Source organism: Medicago sativa, chromosome 4 (genome assembly GCF_051527215.1).
Source record: "Medicago sativa cultivar Bolivia chromosome 4, Bolivia_mono, whole genome shotgun sequence".
NCBI classification, from domain to species: Eukaryota; Viridiplantae; Streptophyta; class Magnoliopsida; order Fabales; family Fabaceae; genus Medicago; species Medicago sativa.
This window is the reverse complement of record NC_140752.1, coordinates 77,180,942-77,202,358: the sequence shown is the minus strand read 5'-3', so window position 1 is coordinate 77,202,358 and position 21,417 is coordinate 77,180,942. Positions and strand designations below refer to the sequence as shown.

At 33.2% G+C, this 21,417-nt stretch overlaps 1 protein-coding gene and 2 pseudogenes across 2 annotated transcripts; all 3 read left to right on the top strand.

The window, feature by feature from the left end:
* Positions 1 to 1,551: 1,551 nt before the first annotated feature.
* On the top strand, positions 1,552 to 8,901 carry LOC146932106 (uncharacterized; annotated as a pseudogene). Its single transcript, XR_015006927.1, has 14 exons — positions 1,552 to 1,782; positions 1,930 to 1,953; positions 2,437 to 2,533; positions 2,766 to 2,857; positions 2,936 to 3,376; positions 3,477 to 3,643; positions 3,695 to 3,841; positions 4,010 to 4,135; positions 4,356 to 4,477; positions 4,769 to 5,159; positions 5,246 to 5,732; positions 5,979 to 6,255; positions 6,330 to 7,329; positions 7,456 to 8,901. The product of XR_015006927.1 is annotated as an uncharacterized LOC146932106 (transcript).
* Positions 8,902 to 12,848: 3,947 nt separating this feature from the next.
* Positions 12,849 to 14,312, top strand: LOC146932105 (UDP-glycosyltransferase 73C5 pseudogene; annotated as a pseudogene).
* Positions 14,313 to 17,260: 2,948 nt separating this feature from the next.
* LOC146932104 (F-box/LRR-repeat protein At3g59190-like) lies at positions 17,261 to 21,086 on the top strand. The gene is made up of 5 exons (XM_085708360.1): positions 17,261 to 17,319; positions 17,762 to 18,700; positions 18,805 to 19,005; positions 19,165 to 19,431; positions 20,748 to 21,086. The coding sequence occupies exons 2-5, from the start codon at positions 17,798 to 17,800 to the stop codon at positions 20,763 to 20,765; spliced, it is 1,389 nt and encodes a 462-aa protein (XP_085564486.1). The 5' UTR covers positions 17,261 to 17,319; positions 17,762 to 17,797; the 3' UTR covers positions 20,766 to 21,086.
* The last annotated feature ends 331 nt before the right edge of the window (positions 21,087 to 21,417 follow it).

The following is a 21,417-nucleotide window of genomic DNA, read 5'->3' as shown; positions in this document are numbered from 1 at the left end:
AAAAATCAAATTAAATACGTTTGTAAACGAATGATAGTTTTGTAATATTCTCGCATCAAATGGACATATAACCTCTATCAACTTTTTTAATATATATGAAATTGATCAAAGGGAAGCATAACAGGGGCATACTTTTGTAAAAAAACAAGGGGCATACTTATATTACTGTAAAATTGAAGCATTTCTTAGGGTCCTATCCTTGTGATGTTGCAAAGAAAATTGAGAAATTCATACCAAGTTTTCTTTTGTCAAAAAATAAGAATAGAAATAGAAGTGAATTGGGGATCATGCAAGTCATTAATATGCACACGAAGAAAGGGAAGCTATTATATAATCCAACGGCTAATATCTGATCACGCATGGAAAGAGAAAAGAACCACCTAAAGATAAACTTTCAAAGTATTGCAGTAAAAATGAGTGCAACAAAATAAGACCAAGCAACTTAAATGTCAATATTAAGCAACTTAAATAAATAAATAAATAAAAAATGTTACTTTTAAAAACAAAAAAAAATCAATAAATAATGTTGCACCAAACGAGCCCTTAGCAACTTAAATATATACTAATGCACCAACAATAAAAAAAATCATAATACACCAATGCTATAAAATAGAATGTTAAGCTTGATGGTCGATTCTAACTAAAGATAAAATATACTCATTCTCTCCTATATTATACGTCAAATTGACTCTGTCACATATGTCAATGCATAAAAGCTGGATAATCAATAATAGTTAAAGATAAAATATACTCATTCTCTACCATATTATATGACACAGGTGACTCTGATTATAATTTTGATATTAAATATCTTTAATAATAAATATATTAGAAAAAATTATGAAAATTTGAAAAAAATCGTTGAGATAAAAAAATATGGTGAAAATAAAATAAAAAAGGTTATTTTCAACAATAAAAAAAATCCTCTAAAAATAAAAATAAAAATGAAAATAGACCGACTTTGTCTCCGCGTGTTCAAAAGCCCATTGCTTATTAGTTTTCAAGAAATCAAATACAGTTGTTGCTTCTCACTCAAACAAACAAACTCTCTACACTGTCACTCACACCATCCATACAAACATTTCAAAATTTTCTCCTTTTCTCTTCCTCCTTCCTCCATTGCTTCTCAAAAATACACTTCCTTCTTCATTACTTCACAAAGCAAAGCAAAGCAAAGAAAAGCAAGAAGCCAAGAACGTGTTGTTGTGTCGTTTAGGTTTTTTTTTTCTTGCCTCTGTCCTTTTTCATGAAAAATTCTTCTTTTATTTGTTAGTTGGTAGTAAAAATTGTTTCTTTCTTTCATGAACTTTTTGTGTGTTTAGAAACCCTTTTTAAAAATCATTCCTTTTTGTTGAATCTGTTGCAATTAAGTCTTAATGCCACGTGATCAAGATTCTAAAGAAAGAAGCAGTTTAAACTGTTATATAAAGCTTAAATAGAAGAGAGAAAAAAAAACACTCGTTCATTGATTCTGTTACATCTTCACTGAAACTTGAACTCCACGTTTTCTTCTCTAATTCTCTGCTAGGAAACCATAGAAAGAAAGAAAGAATGTCTCTGAGAGCTGATACTTCTTCATCATCCTCCTCGTCTCAGAGGAAGAATGTCGCCGCTACCGGAATTGATGTCGAAGATGATCATCGGAGGAGGAGAGATGGCGGCCTTAACATGATACTTCCTGGAAAACCATCTTTTTCCAAGAAGCGGAAGCTCTTTCGTGCCGATACTTCTTCTCCAATGCCCACTGAGGATCCTCCTTTCCCCGTCGATATCTCAAATGCAGTATGTAACGTTTACACCTTTTCTTTCAAATTCAAGATTACTTGATCAAGAAACAGTTTTTTATTCTCAACTTTACAATATTCTCATGATTCAAGCTTTTTCTGACATGTCCATACAATTGGTGGTGACTTGGATTTCAACGTGCAGGAATATGATGTTATAATGGCCAAGGTAAAATCTTTTTTTCATTAGTTATGTTTATGTACTCTCTCTGTAGTTTATGCATACTTCTTAACAAAATCATTGTGATATAATAAATGGAGATATTAGTGAAAAAGAAGGGTAGTTAATACTCCATTAGTAATTGAAAATGGTTAATAATATGACTCTAACGAAATATGCCAACCTTGACACTTAATGTTAGACAGATAGAGTAGAAGAACTAATTATTCTATGATATGTTAAGATACCAAAAATTTGTTGTATTGTTGGCAAGTTGTAATTAATACTTTCATGTTTTAGAATTTAGGGTAACTATGATAATTGTTCCATATCAAGAGCATAGCCATGATTAAGGAGCGATACCAATTGCCAATATAAGAGGCTTTAACAAAATTCTATTGAAAGAAAAAAAGGTCCATTTTAGAGTTAGAGCTACATATAATGCATGTTGGACAACCCTTAATGTTGTTTACTCTTAATGTTGTTTAACAGGCGAAAACCATTCCTGCTATGAAAGAGGGCTTACTGTCGGACGACCCTGTTGCACAACTGGAAGCAACTACTCAGTTTGGAAAGCTACTGTCAGGGGGTATGAATGGAGTCGTTGTATTTTACCTGGGGTGTTTTACTCGTTTCTTATGTTATGCCTAAACTATATGATGGCAATGTGTAATGTCCTCATCTAGATTACTTTTAATAAAACAAAGTGTTACACATTATGTAATCTATAGGTGTATGTGTTTTCCTAAATCATGATGTAGTACACATAAGTTCTTAATTGTTAACTAATTTTGAACATTTATTGACACATCTGTGTTCAGGCCACATCTATCTGATTGATAAGGTGAAGCAGGCAGATGTTGTCCCGCGGTTTGTGCAGTTTTTGACAAGGGATGATATGCCCCAACTGCAGGTATGAATCTTTTTCTATCAAGTAATTCCTGAATGAGATGATTTTGACCTCACTCACAAGTATTATATATATCTGCAGTCCATGGCAGCATGGACACTGACCAATATCGCTGCGGGATTTTCTGAGCATACAAATACTGTGATTGAACATGGTGCTGTTCCTCTGCTTGTGCAGCTTCTGCGCTCTGGTTGTGATGACGGCAAACAACAGGTGATGTCTTCCTCAATCTGGTGGCATAATTGCATTGAGCTAACCATTGTGTATGCATGTATCTATGTATCTGTTGGTCGCTTACACAATTTCAATGTCTCATGTATTAAACAGGCATTATGGGCATTAAGTAATATTGCTGGTGATTCTGTGATCGCAAGTGATCTTGTTTTAAAACATGGCGCACTTCCTCCATTATTGTCTCTGTTGTGGAATCCTTCTACAACAACAAAATCTACATGGAGGATTGCTATATGGGCTTTTGTCAACATTATTCGTGAAAAGTCTGTTCTAACTTTTGAGGATAAGGTTGGGAAAAGTTTGCAAGGATATCATGTGCAGTAAATTTAGCATATCCTATATAATTTAATAAATATAATGAATTTAGCTCTCCTGTTATCTTTTTCAGATGCTACCAGCATTGCCTGGTCTTCGGGAACTCTTATTGATGCATGAAGAAGAATTTATAATATATGCATGCTCTATTCTCGACTGGCTTACTCAGGATGGTTCAGACAAGATGGTTCAAGCTATCATTGAGGGAAATTTTTGCCCGCGACTTGTAGAGTTACTACTGTAAGTCCTTGACTGATTAGTGATTACAATACTTTGTGTTTTTTTCGGTAGCACTGATATTCTTGGGGTGACTTCATCCATGTTTTTTTTTTCTTTTTTCTTCTTGTGCCCTGATACAGGTATCCGGAGTCAAAAGTTGGTGTGCCTGCTTTGGAGATCCTAGGAGATATTGCTTCTGGTGATGATGCTCAGACTCAGGTAAAAATAAAGATGTGTAACTATCTATTGATTTTAGGAACCTCTAATGATATTGTCATTAAGGTTGTTGAACATGTCACACTGGTGTCACATAGTTCTTTTTGGAATTCTGAATCAAACTGATGTATTTTATCACATATTTCTACTAATTTAACTACGTCTTTTCAGGTTCTAATTAACAGTGGAGCTCTTCGTTGTCTTAAAGCTCTTCTTACACAAAGTGATAAAGTCATACTTGAAAAAGCGTTTTCAGTAATTGCAAATATCGCAGGTGGGGATAGTGCTGCAAAACAGGTAAGAAATGATTTGGCCCTGCTTTATTTAGTTATGATTTTTCTATCGAGTAGTTTCTTATTGACTGTTTGTTGAAAATGCTAGTCAACTCATTTTTGAAAGGAATGGTGGTCCATTTGTGAAGGTTATAGGCTCAACAAATCTGAAGTTATGCTAATCTGGAAAGACTAGCTAAACCTTTATTGTCACATCTAATATTATTAGGATCATATTTCTGCAGGATGTCATTGATGCCGATCTTATTAGTTTTCTTATCCGTCTCACAAAGGCTGACTTTGACATTAGGAAGGAAGCTGTGTGGGCCATTTCTAATGTCACCGAGGGAACTCATAAGCATATTCGGTAACTTCTACCATTGCATTTTAATTCCTTTATCATGATTTTTTTCCGCCATTATCATTCTTCCGGGGTGAAAAAAAAAGTTTTAACTTTTAAGAAAAAACAGTATAAATAATAAACAATACCTTAAAAAGAAGGGCATGTAGTTGGATATACTGTTTTGTTTGTGTCCCTTGAAGTGTGGAAAATATTTGATACTTGAGTTGGGATTGTGGTTTATTAATAATTTGGTCTGCATTTTTTCTTGTGATGAAAACTTATGACTGACTTAGTGTACGATTAACATTGCTCTAGAGATAAAGAAGAAGAAGAAGTGGAGGAGGAGGAAAATATTTTGAAATTATCATCTCAAGCACAAAGTTTATATAATGAGCTGAAAATATGGTCTAAGTGGGCTAACAATAAGATGGAACATGAAGATCAGCAAGTTGAACAACTTGTTTCTTCGATAGACATTATTGAGATGACACAATTATTTCTGGAGAAAGCTTTGAAAATTTTAGTGTCATTGTCTCAAAAATTAAAAGAAGCTCATAAAGAAGCAGAGGATAAGGAGCATCACATTATTGAACAAATCGATTTAATCAGACCGGTATTGCAACAAGAAGAAGATTTACTTGAGAGGTACAGAAGTGATTTGCATAATTTAGAAGAAGATATCAGAAAGGATCGAAACACAAATACAGTAAGTTTAGTTAATATTCCAATAAATAGTTAACTTTTCAAGTAATTGCTTATATTATGGTTGCTTACTTTCTTCAATGATCACAGGATAAACTGATAAATAAGTTGTACAATCAGGACAAAGTACTTTGTGGAAGAAAAACCGCTTCACACCGTAAAAAAGCAAGGGGGCAATACAAGGATGTTCATAAGAAGGATATACATGAAGCCCAAGACGCTGCTCATGCAGAGATTTCAAGAATAGTGAACGAATTAGAGAAAGGTGCATCTGATAATCAGAGATTGATTAAGGAGTTATGGGCTGAACAACATAAGTTAGCAGCAAAACGTAAAGAAACATTGGAGAGAATTACAAAGGTAGAGAAAATAATTCAATCTTTAAAACTAATGGAAAATATGGTTGAAGAGGGAAATGTGGAACAGATGGTTGAAGATACAGAAGAAGGGCGATGGAAAGAGCTGATGAAGGAGGCCACTAGAAAGAGATTGAGTAATGAAAAAAAGTACTACTTAGAAAGCATTGCAAAAATAATTGATATGATTGATAAAATGCTACAGAAACAGCCTTCTCCAGGTATTATATCTACCTCTGCTTTATGTTAAATTAATATATTTACGGGTACATGGGAAGAAAGATGTGAGAGACAACTTTCTTTTAAAATGGAACATTTAATAGCCAGTCTAATGATTGTCCGGTATCAAACTGTAGTCACCAATCATGTTGCTTTAAAATAACAGAATATTCAAGTTATGTCAGTTTAAGTTTATCATTCTTATATTATGATATTTCTAAATGGTTATTTTTTGACTTATTCTGCAGCACAAAGGAAGAATACATTGGATGATGAAAGTGTAAAACAAATAATAGCAAATATGCCTCTTCTTCTTCAGTTTCTTTCAATATTTTTGAAGTATTATGATGAAAGTATCCGAAAGATTGTTTGTCGGAATATTGCCGACATCATAGTTGGAAACATTTATCACATACAGGGTATGATCGAGTGCCTCATTAAACTTACAAAAGAAGAACATGTCATGAAGGAGGCTGGATATATCATCAGTAATGCCGTGTCAAGAGGATCCAGCGGTCAGATTAGGTATGTTGTTTTTAATTAGATTTGGTTTTATTTATAGTTAGATTTTAATCATGCTGTTTTTCTGATAATTACAGGTCATTGGTTGGTAAAGGTTGCATAGAGGCGCTATGCAATCTTCTACAAAATGAAGATATGGATTTGGTGATGAGCTGCTTATGTGCTATTGAGAAAATTCTCAATGTCTCAGACTTGGATCAAGAAAATTCCAATGCTTCAAGAGTTAGAGAATGCAAAGGATTGAAAAAGTTGGAGCTACTCCAGTTTGACGACAGCATAGATATTTGTTATAAGGCAGCTCAGATTGTATGGACATACTTTAATCAAAGATATGGAGGAGAAATTAGCGTAATTAGGCATCATCTTAGGAGGATGGATGATATGGAGGAGAAATTAGTGTAATTAGGCATCATCTTAGGAGGATGGATGCTTGTTTCCATGGATATTATTAGGAATAAGAATAAACATAATAAATCTCATGCTCTGTAATTACCTTAGATTGTTGAACGTGTTTTAATTAGCTGTCATATCTGTTAGTATTTGTTCCTATCATGTAGTTAATAGTTCCTATTTGTTAGGAAGGGATAGTGGGATTGACTTAGTTGTTCCACCTTTCAGGTTTAGTTAGTGGAGTCATTGTTTCCTTATTGTCAGGCATGAACATTTCTTTAGAGGAAAAAAAAAAAAAAAACTTAATTCATTGATTCAATCATAAAGTATAACTGTATGAGGACTTGGTGATATGCCTGCACCGGTAACGATTTGCAGGTACCATTAATCGCTTATTCTGTGTCCAAAGTTTGGCGGTTTCTTTGTCTGTGGATCTTTGGCAAGAAATCCAATCCCTGGCCTGCCTTCTCTTGATAGTCTATGGGAAGCCTATAAATTGGAACATGTAAATGCGAATACCAAAGTTTTTGGACTCATCTCAAAACCAGTTAGCCACAGCAAAGGCCCTATATTGCATAATCCTTCCTTCAGACATGTAAACTGTGATGGAATCCATGTCCCAATGTTTGTTGATGATCTTAAAAAGTTCTTTAGCACCTATTCAAGTCCTGATTTTACTGGTTTTAGGTATGTCAAATGTTATCTTCTAAGACAAGAAGTTACGTTTCCTGCAACCATGGCGTTTTATTCAATTTGTTATCAAATCATCCATTTAAATGTTTGTATTTATTTCTTCTTTATTATGAATTGCAGTGTTGGGATTCCATATAAGGAAGAAGTTCTAAGGTTTTGTGATGAAGTCCATCCACTTGCTCAGGTTAACTGTCCTTCCATGTAACATTTGGAAGTGTTCCATGGTGGTTATCCCACATTATGGCTTGATCTGAATTTCCATAATAGTTCTTCTCTCCTATAAATACATATTGAGGAAAAAAAGGCCCAAGTCTTTTTTAGTTTGTATATATGTGAAATTGCTGAGCTTTATTTTGTTTTCTAAACTGTATATGATCTCATGTTTGTTAGATAATTTAGTCTAGTTTTATATAGTGAAGAAAAAATTGATTATATGAAATAGATGAATTATTTGCAAAATGATAACACAGTTATATGACCGTATAATTTGGCGGTATGTATCTGTCATGGGAAAGTTTGTATTTTTGCATGTTTTTTTCCTATAAGAATTGACGTAATATCTTTCTTTGATCATCGATAACCGAAGATGTTCCAAAGGAATATTTTTCTGCTCACATAATGTTGACAAAAATTGGTGCATAAAATTTAAAACGGCCTTGAGATGTGGTTGTTCTTCCATGTAATGATTTTTCAGTAATACTTGTTCAATTTGTTTCCCATCACACTCTACCAGTCTATAGGATCTGTTAGTACTATTATAAGGGAACCAAGAGATGGCAAGCATGTTGGTTATAATACAGATTGCGAGGCTTCAATAACAGCAATTGAAGATGCACTCATTGGTAATATTATTATTCCCCAAATGGTTGAAACTGTCTTTATTATAATTTCCTTGAACTTGTCAAATGAATCGGGGAAAAATGAAATTCTTAGAGTTAAAGCAATCAAATGAACACCAAAAGGCAAAAGCTCAAACTCCTTATCACCTGGCCAAAGAGGTTGTGAAACAATATCAAGGACCAACTTTGTTAAAAACTTGAATTGATAAATGCAAAACCAAGACTGCTTTCCATCTACAAAAATAATTATCTACCATGACTGCTATACCTGTATATAGCATTTGATTGACAAATAAATTGAGAAATGATGGTGTCTTCTGAGCCATTTAATGGGCCAAATTGCAAATAATCTTTGGTATAAAAGCTTGATAAGTTCATTTGTATTACTGATGTGAGGGGAAGCATCAACATTGTTCTCAACGATCATTTGATGTCTGCGACTGTGCTCTTTTGTCCCAGATTTGCTGGAGTGGGGAATGTTTGTTTATCATATTTTAAACTATCAAATACTATTGACTTGGTTGTATAGAAAGAGCTCCAAATGAAGTGTTTTGATAAATTAGGACTTGGTTCTTTTGGCTGCAGATTTCATGGAGATTACGATAATTGGTCTGTTGCTCACATACTATGGTGCACTGTTGAAAGACAATGGGAATTTCAGTCATTGTAATGTTATATCCCTCTTGTATGGAACGAATGCTGCACTTAATTTGAAAACTTTTTGTTACTTGTGTTTCTTTATAGGATGATTTTTTTTTTCTTTTCTTTTTGTCTGGAGGATTAGCTTAAATTTATATATCAGAAATATTTTATTAGGACGAACTTAATATGATGTTTATTCTTCAAGAAACCTTTTGGTTTGATAATAAAAGTGAATTAACTTATGACACACACACTACTTTAGTTTACTAAAAAATATTGTTATAAATGTTCATATTTATTATTAAATGTCAATTATATATAACATTTTCTTCATTCAACAATTCAAAAATAACAATTGTATTAGTTGAGAAACACACAAGCCTTACTAAAGTGTTTGTTGCGAACATGTAATTGGTTTTAATGGTAAGAAATTCGTATATGGTTAGTAAAAAAGATTAGTCATTTTTAAATGATGATGAATACTCGATATCTACAACATGTTATAAAACAAGTGTTTATTATATATGAACCTTGTCCATTTAAGATGTTTTTACAATCAAATGTTTCTGCTAAGCTCTTCCAAACGCCGGCTTGATATTCCTAATGGATCTGTAGCTGCGACTTTTCTAATTGGTGCAATTATTTCCTTGAAATGATAAATTCAGTTCATTTATGAAGAAAAATTCCATTTGGTCTACCAACTTGATGTCTTGATCATGTCCATGATAGTCATATTTAACTTGTAGACACTTGTAGTTGTTGGTGTTTTCAAATTCTATTTTCAACTTATCTGACTTAGACCCTATATTCATCCTCCTATAAGTTAAACTTGAGCTCTCACTTCACTACCAACATATAATCATCATACAGATAAATTCAACTTCAATAATTTATTTGTGGCCGATACAAATCTTCTTTTCAGACATATGGAAAGTTATGGATCAGTATCAAATCGTTCTACTGTGGTTTGGGCTCAACTCACAGTTCAACAATCTGTCGTGGAGCTCATTCTCAGTGACATGGTTCAGGCAAAGGCACAGGGTGCTGATGTAGTGGAGGTTAGGCTTGACCACATCACAGATTTTCAACCTCCCCGTGACCTTCAAACCATCTTGATCACTAATAAACCGTGTTGCCCATCCTTATTGTTTATAGGTGAGGTGAGGTTTAAAAACTTGTGATTTCTGAACCATTATGATTATATTCAAGTATCTATGATTTTTTTGCCTTCAATATATGTGTTTTTATTTGATTAAAGGCCAAAGTGGGAAGGGGGTTTATATGACGACGATGAGAACACACGGTTGGAAGCATTAATGCTTGCTTTGGAATTGAGGGCTGATTTTATAGAAGTGGAGTTCAAGGTATAATATTACAGACAGTACTCACAAAATTTACATGAAATAGTCCAGTACAATGCTCTATTTGCACTAGTTGTGTGAAAGATAGCTTTCATTCTACCAATCTTTGTCACTAATAGCATTAAGAAAATGTATCAGCATCATAGGTCCTGTCGGAGATTGATAAATGATGACCAATTAAAATGATGTTTTTGAAGATCAAACTAGATTTACTTTTATCACCATCCCTTTCTTCCACATCTCTTTTATAGTAGTACTATTTATTCCATTCCCATCTATGTTTATTTCTTATTACATTATCCATCGGATGATCAAATCTCACTACGAAAGAACCATTGTTCCTCAAATGAAAACCCGCTCTCAACATGGTATTTTTAAACCTCGTCAACTTTTCAAACTACACACATCAACCTCTCAATCCATTTCTCCTTTACCCACAAACCCAATTGATGCATTAAAAGATCACAATCGGAAGATGGCCATGAAAGACGAATATGATGCTCTTATTGATAATAAGACGAGGGACTTAGTTCGTCGTCCCTCTAATGCTAATTTTATTCGAAGTTTGTGGATTTTCAGGCACAAGAAGAAATCTGATCGTTCATTTGAGAGTTACAAAGCTCGTCTTGTAGGTAATGGTGCAAATCAACAATCTGGTATTGATTGTGGTGAAACATTCAGCCCCGTTGTTAAACCGACCACTATTCGCATGGTTCTTAGCATTGCTTTATCCAAGTCGTGATGTCTTCATCAACTAGATGTCAAGAACGCTTTCTTGCATGGAAATCTTGATGAAACAGTATATATGCACCAGCCTTCTGGCTTTCGTGACTCCCAACATCTTGAGCATGTTTGTCTCCTCAAAAAATCACTTTATGGTCTCAAACAAGCACCTCGTGCTTGGTACCAAAGATTCACTGACTATGTTGCCACATTGGGTTTCTCTCACAGCATCTCTGATCATTCTTTATTCATTTACCATCATGGTAATGATACATCTTATATTCTCCTTTACGTTGATGACATCATTCTCACTGCTTCTTCTGATGCTCTACGTAACTCTATTATGTCTAAACTTAGTGTTGAGTTTGCCATGAAGGATTTGGGTCCTCTGAGTTATTTTCTAGGAATATATGTCACTAAACATACATGTGGTCTTTTCTTATCCCAAAAGAAATATGCAGAGGAGATTGTAGAACGAGTTGGCATGTCCTCTTGCAAGTCATCACCTACACCAGTTGATATCAAGGCAAAACTTAGTGCTTCTTCTGGGAATTCATATCATGACCCGACGGAATATCGGAGTCTTGCAGGTGCTTTGCAATACTTAACATTCACAAGACCTGATATCTCATATGCAAACACAACATATGTCGGCTTTGAAATGTATCATTCGGTATATTCAGGGCACTCTTGATTTCGGTCTTCATTTATATCCCTCTTCTGTCAGCAAACTAGTATCTTACACTGATGCAGATTGGGCTGGCTGTCCAGACACTAGAAGATCCACTTCTGGCTACTGTGTCTACCTTGGTGATAATCTAATCTCTTAGTCTGCCAAGCGCCAACCCACACTTTCTCGGTCAAGTGCAGAAGCTGAATACCACGGAGTCGCAAATGTAGCATCTGAATTTTGTTGGATCAGAAATTTATTATTGGAACTACATTGCCCCATCACAACAGCTACTTTGGTCTATAGTGATAATGTGAGTGCGGTTTACCTTTCTGGCAACCCTGTTCAACATCAGCGCACCAAACACATCGAGATGGATATTCATTTTGTGCGTGAAAAGGTGGCCCGTGGACAAGTAAGAGTTCTACATGTTCATTCACGTTATCAAATTGCTGACATCTTCACCAAAGGTCTTCCGTTGCAACTCTTTCATGACTTTCGTGATAGTTTCAACATTCGTCAACCTCCAGTTTCGACTATAGGGGTGTATTAGTCTATATACCCATTGGGGTATATAAAAGTATTAGAATATCATTCTTGTAAATTAAGTGTAAATTGATTAGCATTGATTAGTAATGAATGTATAGGATCAATATTGATTAGTATTGGTCAAACTCTGATTGTATATATACAAACCAAAAGGAATGGAAAGACAAGGCCTATTATTCTAACAAGACTGACCTTGGCATTCAGAGAGAGAGATTTGACAATTGATTATCTATTATTCAACATATAACTGTAGTTATAATATTTTTGAATTATTATGTAAATCTGCTTGACAAACATTGTTTTCATGTTTGTTCAGGCAGCGTCTCACCTTACGGCCAGTGTGGAACATAAGAGAAATCATAATATTCACGGAAAAATTATTACGTCCTGCTTTGTGGATGGTATCACTCCTTCGACAGAAGAATTTCTTCAACTTGTTGCACTCATGCAGGCTACAGGAACAGATATCATCAAACTTGTCACACATGCAGCTGATATAACAGAAATAACAAGAATATTCAGCTTTTTGTTTAGTTGGTTTATCCCTCTGTAAGGCTATATTAAATAGCTACTCTTTTGCACTTGAATAACATAGATATATTCCCTTCTTTATCAATTGTCCAATGCTAATCAAGTTGTTTTTTAACTCAGGAACATAGTACTTAAATTGAGCCAACTAAAACTTCACTTTTTTTCATCATCTCACCCTTAACATCAGTTTATTTTCCCATGGCTTCCCAAACTAACCAACAGACTTCCTTCTCATTCCATTAATGTCTCAAAGCCATCTCATTCCTTTCACAGAAATGGCCAAATTGTTTGCATCAAATGGTGTCACTGTTACCATTGTTCTCACCCCCCCTTAATGCTGCAAGGTTCAACATGGTCGTTGATCAAGGCAAAAGCATCAAACCTCAAAATCCAATTTCAATTACTACCTTTTCCTTGTGTAGAAGCAGGTTTACCTAAAGTATGTGAAAATATGGACACACTTCCTTCTCCTAAATACCAACCTTTGTTTTTTGCAGCTTGCAATATGCTTAAAGAACCTCTTGAAAATTGGCTTTCAGAGTTGGAAAAACTACCTTGTTGCATTGTTTCTGATATATGTCTTCCTTGGACTTCAAATGTTGCATCAAAATTCGACATTCCAAGAGTTGTGTTCCATGCAATTTCTTGCTTCACACTCCTGTGTTCACATAACATTAGTCTCTCCAAAGTTCACGAAAAAGTCGACTCAATGTTGACACCGTTTGTTGTGCCAGATTTGCCTGACACAATTGAATTTACGAAAGCGCAGTTACCTGAGGTGATGAAGCAGGATTCAAAGGCATGGAAAGAAGCTATTGATCAATTCAAAGAATCTAAACTCTCAGCACAAGGAATATTGGTGAATACTTTTGAGGAGTTGGAGAAGGTTTATGTTCGAGGTTATGAGAAAGTTGCTAAAAAGGTTTGGTGAATAGGACCACTTTCCTTGCATGACAAGTTAACCTTCAACAAGTTTGGTAAAAACGATAAGGGATGCATGGATGATTCTGAAACCAAATGTCTAAAGTTTTTTATTTCAAACAAAGCTTGTTCTGTCATCTATGCATGTTCTGGTAGTTTGTCTTTCACTCCTTCTTCACAACTAAAGGAACTTGCTTTAGGATTGGAAGCATCAAACCATCCATTCATTTGGGTGATTGGAAAAAATGATTGTTCCGTTGAATTAGAGAAGTGGTTAAAAGAAGAGAATTTTGAAGAGAGGAATAAAGGAAAAGGAGTTATAGTTAAAGGATGGGATCCACAAGTTGAAATATTGTCATATCCTTCAACTGGTGGATTTTTATCTCATTGTGGTTGGAATTCAACAATGGAAGCAATTTCAGGTGGTGTACCAATGATAACTTGGCCAATGTTTGCTGAGCAATACTAAAATGAGAAGTTGATTGTGCAAGTGCTTAAGATTGGTGTGAGGATTGGTGTTGAAGCTGTTGTTGATCCAATGGAGACATTTAAAGGTGAGAAAGTGTTGGTGAAGAAAGAGGATGTGAAGAAGGCTATTGAAAAGCTTATGGTGTGGAAGGAGAACAGAGAAGAAGCAGAGCTAAAGTATAAGATATGGCTTATAAGGCTGTTGAAGATGGTGGATCTTCTGATTCAAATTGCAAATTGTTTATACAAGAAATTGTAGAGCAAAGCTCATAAGTAGTTCTATTGTAGCTTTCACTATTTCATCTCATGTGTTGACAGTTGATTAGTTCTATTGTAGATTTGTTTGGGAAATATTAACAAATGTTTGATTAGATGAAAATGAAACAACGTTTTCAATTTTTAATTGCAAAATTGCTTTATATTTGTATTGTATTTTATGTTTTTAAACATTTGTACATGTGTATGTGAAAATGAAAAAAGAATAAAGTAAATCTTCTTAAGCTAAACACAATCCTTAGAGATAAACTCAGTGATATCCTAGTAAGTCTAACGGAGCCTGGAGGACTCGAGGTTGAAGACTTAAGTGAGTTAAGAAGAACGTGGTGCATTCTTTGAAAGTGAAGCTCTCTTTTGCAACACATAACAATTGTTACAACTTTCAATCTCAATTGTGAATTTTCAATATCACTTCCATTCTCTTGACATAGAAAAACTTTGTTCATTTTTAACAATCATTAAAGAAGTTTTCTTGAACACCAAGTCCTTATTTGTTAGAGTGATATTGATAAATGAGAAATCAGCTTGCAATATAAAACCATCAAGTTTGAGAGCCAAATTGAAGGATTGAAAATCATCTTGCAATATTTTTCACACATGGACATTTGAATGTTGTCATGTCAAGAGTAATTACTAAGAAAGGATTGAAAATGTTAATTTTGGATGAGGATGGCATCCCTTACACATCTATTTATCTATATAATTGTTTTGAGTCATTGTTTTGTTTATTTGATGATTAAAAAACATTAATGACGTACCGAACTAAAATAGTGTGGTGGATGTGGCTTATTTGTTAGTTATTGTAAGATAATAACTATATATTCAAATATATATGAATGACAATGTATCTTATATATTTTGTTATTGTGTTAAGTGTCAACAATACAACGCACTACAATATACCACTTTTTGCCCATGCGTTGCACGGGGCAAAGACTAGTACATTAATATTCTTCGGTTCATTTGTTAGAGTGATATTTCTATTATTTTTTTCTTGTGCAAATTCTTATTATGCTTAATTGATTTATTTTATATTCAACGTATAAATTATGTGTTTTATGTTTTTGATAATATTTGACCATGATTTGTTACCTAAATCTATGTTTAATATGTGGATAGTTTTGATTTATTTTGAGAAAGAAAATATATTTTAAAAGCTTTTATTTCCTATAATCATTACTCAGTTTTAAGAAAGGAAAGGAAGCAGTCATCGTGAGCTTAGCTTAGCTGGTAGAGACAATGCATAAATATATGCAAGGTTCGGAGTTCAAACTCCGAACACCACAAAAAAAAAAAAAGGAAAGGAAGCAAACATAGCTGTTATTACGTAACCGATTACACAACATATGTAATCAATTATTAAAGGGTTAAATATGTTTTTGATCCCTATAAATATACCAACTCTTTTGAAGAAAGATATAATAAAGATTGTTGTTAGTGTTGTTAAAAAAAAATTATATTATATTTTTTGTTACATTGTTGGTGTCGTTGAAATAGATAATCATGATTAGTTTGATTTGTTATAACTTTTTTTTTGAAGGAAGATTTGTTATAACTTGAAAATAACAAACATTTATATTTTTAGTTTTAATCAAAATCAAATTTCATAAAAAAAAACACATTCATAATTTTCAAATATTAGCGAAATAAAAAGTCTTTTTTTGGCTAGTATTAAATAAAGATATTGTTTAGAAATATATTTTATATTTTATTCAATATATATATATATATTTTATATTACAATTTTTTTATAAATATTATAATTCAGCTCCCTAATAAAAAATTACGATTAAGCTTTCTTCATATATATATATATATATATATATATATATATATATATATATATATATATAGGGTTAGGATCCAGCTCCCATCCTTTGATTTTGCATATATAGGATTCAGCTCCCTAGTATCATACATATATATAGGGTTAGGATCAAATGACACCAAGGTGTCAAACTAAATATGACACCAAATCTTATCCATTCAATTTGTTTAATCCAAAGGCTTAAAACAATCACTACAACAATTAAAGTGATCAAATATTTCTTGATTTGTCTTGCTATATCTTTCCTTTAATAGTTTATTTTGCACTCAAGTTTGAATTTATTTTCTTATGTATGCCCTTCATTTCAATTTCAAAAAACTTATGTTCTCTTCCGTCCATCACTTATGGATTTCTTGTCAATTTTTTTGTATCGTATGATTTTCTCAATTCCTGTATAGTTGTAAAGGTCTGAAACTTAGTCCACTTTTTATGTGAATGCAAACCGACGGATAGTAATAGTTCACGAAAAAATTTCAACAAATTTATCCGAAAAAAACTTTCGTTATTCAAAAAGAACATTAGCATTGTTGCAAATAAAGTTTGCACAAAATATCAATTTAAAAAAGAGCAATACTATAGTTCACGAAAATTGACATATTTTAGCACGACATTGCACGACTATGTCCGTGTCATCACTGAATTTATTTATATTAAATTTTAATTAAAATCAAATTTAAAAACTGTAATAGTGTTTTGTGGAATACACAGGTCATGTACATTTGACGACGTCAAGTGTCGTCCACTAAGCATTAGTTTTTTAAAAAATTAATAAGAGTGGTAGCAATAGAGAAGTGATCTGGAAAGAGAAATACATGAGTATTTTGAAATTGAAATGAACATGAGAAAATATATTCAGAATTGAGTGCAAAATCAACTATTAAAGGAAAGATACAACAAAACAAATCAAGAAATATTTAATCACTTTAATTGTTTTAGTGATTGTTTTAAGCCTTTAGATTAAACAAATTGAATGGATGAGATTTGGTGTCATATTTAGTTTGACACTTTGGTGTTATTTGATCCTAACCATATATATATATATATATATATATATATATATATATATATATATATATATATATATATTATTAAGCTCTATGCAAAGCAATTGAAGAACATTCATTCTTCGTGCCTCACAAGTCCGCCATCGACAAGCAGAAGTTACAGACGAGCCAGGTTTTTTTTCTCAATATTAATTTTGTTTTAACCCTAATTAAGCACCACCATAGATAGTTTAGAGATGAGATGAAATAATGGTGTGTGAACTTAGATAGGATTCATCAAGTAGGGTAGATAAATAAAATTAAGGAATGTTTCAAGTGTGAATTGTGAATCTGTGATTATAATTAGATCAACTTGTTTCTCGTTTTGTTTTTTTTGATTGGTTATTCGATTTGAATTTGGCTGGAACAACCTACGTGCATGTTTAATCGCAATTCTAAAACTGAAAACAGATGGTGTGGTAATCGTTTATTGTTTATGATTCAGTAGTTTATTTGTTTTTTATGAAGGCATCGATCTTTTTATGGATGCATGCGATGTAACGTACGTGGACTTTCTATTATATGATTAAGTTTTCTTTTTTGAGTAATGTAATTTGTGTTTGTTTTTTGATCAGACTTTGAATAGTTCTATAAAAGCAATTTTTCTTCATATGGAGGAAGCCGGCAAGAATCTCGAAACAGTGGCATGCTCTTACGAAGAACATGATCGATTAAGCAATCTCTCAGACGATTTGATTTTGCATATTTTGTCCTTCCTATCAACAGAAGAATCTTATAGAACATGTGTTCTATCAACAAGATGGAGGTTGATCTGCACCAAGATCCTCGACCTTGATTTTGTATTACCAGAGATTCCAGACCCTGCGTCGTCCAAAGAAATTCAATTTGTACATGCTGTTTTCCTAAGACGCACTGAAAATATCAGAAATCTAAGTATTGATAGTGTTCAAGGCTGTCAACCACAGGATGCACACACATGGGTTTCAAAGGCATTAGATCTCAAGGTCCAAGAACTTGACTTGTCTTTGATACTCCATGAAAAAACCTTATTGCCGCTTAAGCTTTCCAGGTGTGAGTCACTTGTGGTCTTAAAATTGTGCGGCAGAATTCAACTAACTTCTTTTGATGTATATTTACCGTCCCTAAAGATTCTTCATCTCGAAGGCACTGTTTTTTGTTCTATCTCTGATGATCATATCGAGTATGATCTTGATAAATTTCTATCTGGATGTCCACATGTGGAGGAATTATTTTTATACGACAGCCTTAAACAACCCGTCAATATCTCTTCTCTCTTATTGAGGAGATTACACCTATCTTTATTTATACATAGGGTTGCATCTAACGTTGGTCCAGTCCAAATTAATGCCCCATCTCTTAAAGTTCTTTCTGTTATTGATCATTATCCATTGACTACTCCCATAACATATGAGGTTGTAAACTTCTCCAATATTGATGAAGCTGCTCTTTTCATTAATTATTCATTTAACAACTTTTATACATTCATGAAAGGACTATCTAATGTCAAATCATTGACTCTCGGTTCCAAACATGTAAGTTTCATAATCTTTTTCTTTTCTTTCTTTTTTAATGATAAGTTCCATATTTTGCTACCCATATGCAAATCTCTTTTCATTTTTTTAATTTTCTTTTGCAGTTTCTCAGCATGAAGAACAAACTTGACAATGACAAAGTACTTCTTCTCACTTTTCACAATTTATTATCTCTATCGGTTGAAATATCCGAGAATTGCAATTGGAGTATGCTTGTTACCTTTTTACATAATGCTCCAAAACTCAAGGATCTCGCCATTGAGGTTCTACATAATGCTCCAAAACTCAAGGATCTCGCCATTGAGGTGTGTATGATGTTTTTTTAACTATATTTGCACAAATTTTTGAAAAGGTAAAATATATTAATAAGCTTAAAATCTAGCACAAGAAATGCAAAGATTGAGTAAAAGATACACGAAGTTTGGAAGATTCTAAAGACAAATTTTAATATTGTTTACATGCAGAAAGAAATTGAAAAAAATTCTCAAAGAAAGGAGGTTGTAAACTCGAGTTGGGTGGGACCATCAGTAACTCCATCATGTCTTTCAACAAGTCTCATTGCATTTGAATTTAAAGGAATTCAAAACATAAAAACTGAGTTGGACTTTGCGCTATATATTATAAATCAATCAAGGAAGTTAGAGAAGGTAAAGATTTTCACACCCGATTCAGAGAAAATAGTAGAAAGAAGTTTACTCAAGGGGTCAAAGAAATCTTCGATACTAGTATGGGTATGAAGTATACACTTTCTTTTTTTCAATACTGAGTTTAATTATACTTTTTTTTAATGAAAAAAGTGAGTATGTTCATTTTGTTTTTTTGACAAGTGGTATGTTAGTATCTGTTAGTATGATGTTATGGAGTGGTGATATAACTTGGAAAAATTGCATTGATCAGTTACATTAAACAACACAAACACCTTTAATTTTGAAAAAACACCTTTAACTTAACGATGTTAGCAATGTTAGTGGGAAAAACACACCTCTACATTTTTTCCTCGAAGTTCTTAGTTTTGTATGGCCACCTTGTCGACAAGTTTTTTATTCTTGCTAGTTTGTGTAATTTCGATAAGTTGACGGTAATTTGAGCAAAGATGAATCCATTTTCTGTTTTTTTTTTTTTTTTTGAGGGAATGAATCCATTTTCTGTTGATTGCCATTATTAATATAGGTGTTGTTATTTTTTGAGCATCGCCAATAGCTTTGCTATCGTGTTCCTGTTGTGACGACAACAACTTGTTTAAGATGCATTCCAAAACATTTTGTTCATATACCAATTTAAAATTGAACATCTATTAATTTGAAATACATAAAAATATAAGGAGAAATAAAAGGGAACCGAAAGGAACATAGTGAGTTGAACAAAGGAAAGGAAAGAATTAACAATGTCTGTTTCAAAAATATGGAGGAGGCCTAGGTCGTAATTTTTTGTGAGTGGATCCAACAATTTGTGTTCTAACAGAGCAATGAGATTGTTACTCTATAAAGGGTGGGTTTGTGAGTTGAATCAAAATATGGATTATGATAGAACATTATAGCGTAATTTGATCATTGTGGCTGACTCAACTTAGTGGAATAGGGATAATAATTGGGTGACATTGTGGTTGATGACATTGGTGACATTGGCCAACCACAATGTCACAAGTGTACAACGAAACCAAAAAATATTGTGAAAGAGAAAGAAGAAAGACACTTGTGACATTGTGGTTGGTCAATGTCACAATGTCACCAACCACAATGTCACCTAAGTATTACCCGTGGAATAGAGCTTGGTTGTTGTTGACAGTGTTACCTTGTAGTGGGTAGGTGTTCATCACATTGAAAATTAAGGGAGGTTTGTGTCAGGTTAGTAAATAGAGGGGTGTGTGACATTTTAACAAATCTTGAAGGAGTTCAATGTAAATTCTCCATAGAACTTTCATCCTCCCATACTGTTCTAGGCATTTACTCCAACCATCAACACAACTAGGCATTTACTACAAACTTATAGAGATATATAACATTTATGCTTATAATCTTACAACTAATTATTCAATATTTTGTTCCAGGATATTAATTCAATTTGAAGATCATTTGGATGCCTTCAAGGATTCAATCAAGACTCCTCGACACTCTTGATCTAGTTATCAAAACTTACTTATATTGGGCATAATCCATTTCTAATAACGAAGAACAAGAATTAGATGTTAGATTTTTGTTTTTTGAAGGGAAGTTAGATGTTCGGCATAATTTCTTTGTTCTTTTTAACTTCTTTATTTAGATCAGATTGACAATGTCAAATTGTTAGCTTATTAACATATAACGTATAAACTCGTATGATCATAGTAAAGTTGTTTGATAAAAAAGTAGTGTTTGAGCTAAATTAAATATATTTTTATGTTGTTTTATATTTATGAGCATAATGTTTGTAGTCAAAATCTACAAATTGTATGTAGCCCACGTTCATCGTCTTTGGTCACATCGTGATCTATTGACAAGATATTTTATATGCAATTCTCGCAAACGTGTTTCCTCTTTCATTGTTCTTTGTAGTTAGTGGTGGTATAAATATAGAGTGTGGATTTTAAACATCATTGTCCAGTTCTGCTAAACTTTTGGATTAGTTTGAGATCGTCGAGAACCACGTACTTAGTCAGTTATTTGATAAAGAATCAAGACTTAATTGCACTTTTGCCCCCTATATTTTGCCAATTGTGCGATTTTGCACCCCATAATTTT

What these genes read in the sequence shown, in the direction of transcription:
- LOC146932104 (XM_085708360.1), top strand. Translation starts at nt 17,798, where the DNA reads ATGGAGGAAGCCGGCAAGAATCTCGAAACAGTGGCATGCTCTTACGAA. An exon ending in TGACTCTCGGTTCCAAACAT is followed by an intron (nt 18,701 to 18,804) that starts GTAAGTTTCATA and finishes TTTCTTTTGCAG; the next exon opens with TTTCTCAGCATGAAGAACAA. An exon ending in TCAAGGATCTCGCCATTGAG is followed by an intron (nt 19,006 to 19,164) that starts GTGTGTATGATG and finishes GTTTACATGCAG; the next exon opens with AAAGAAATTGAAAAAAATTC.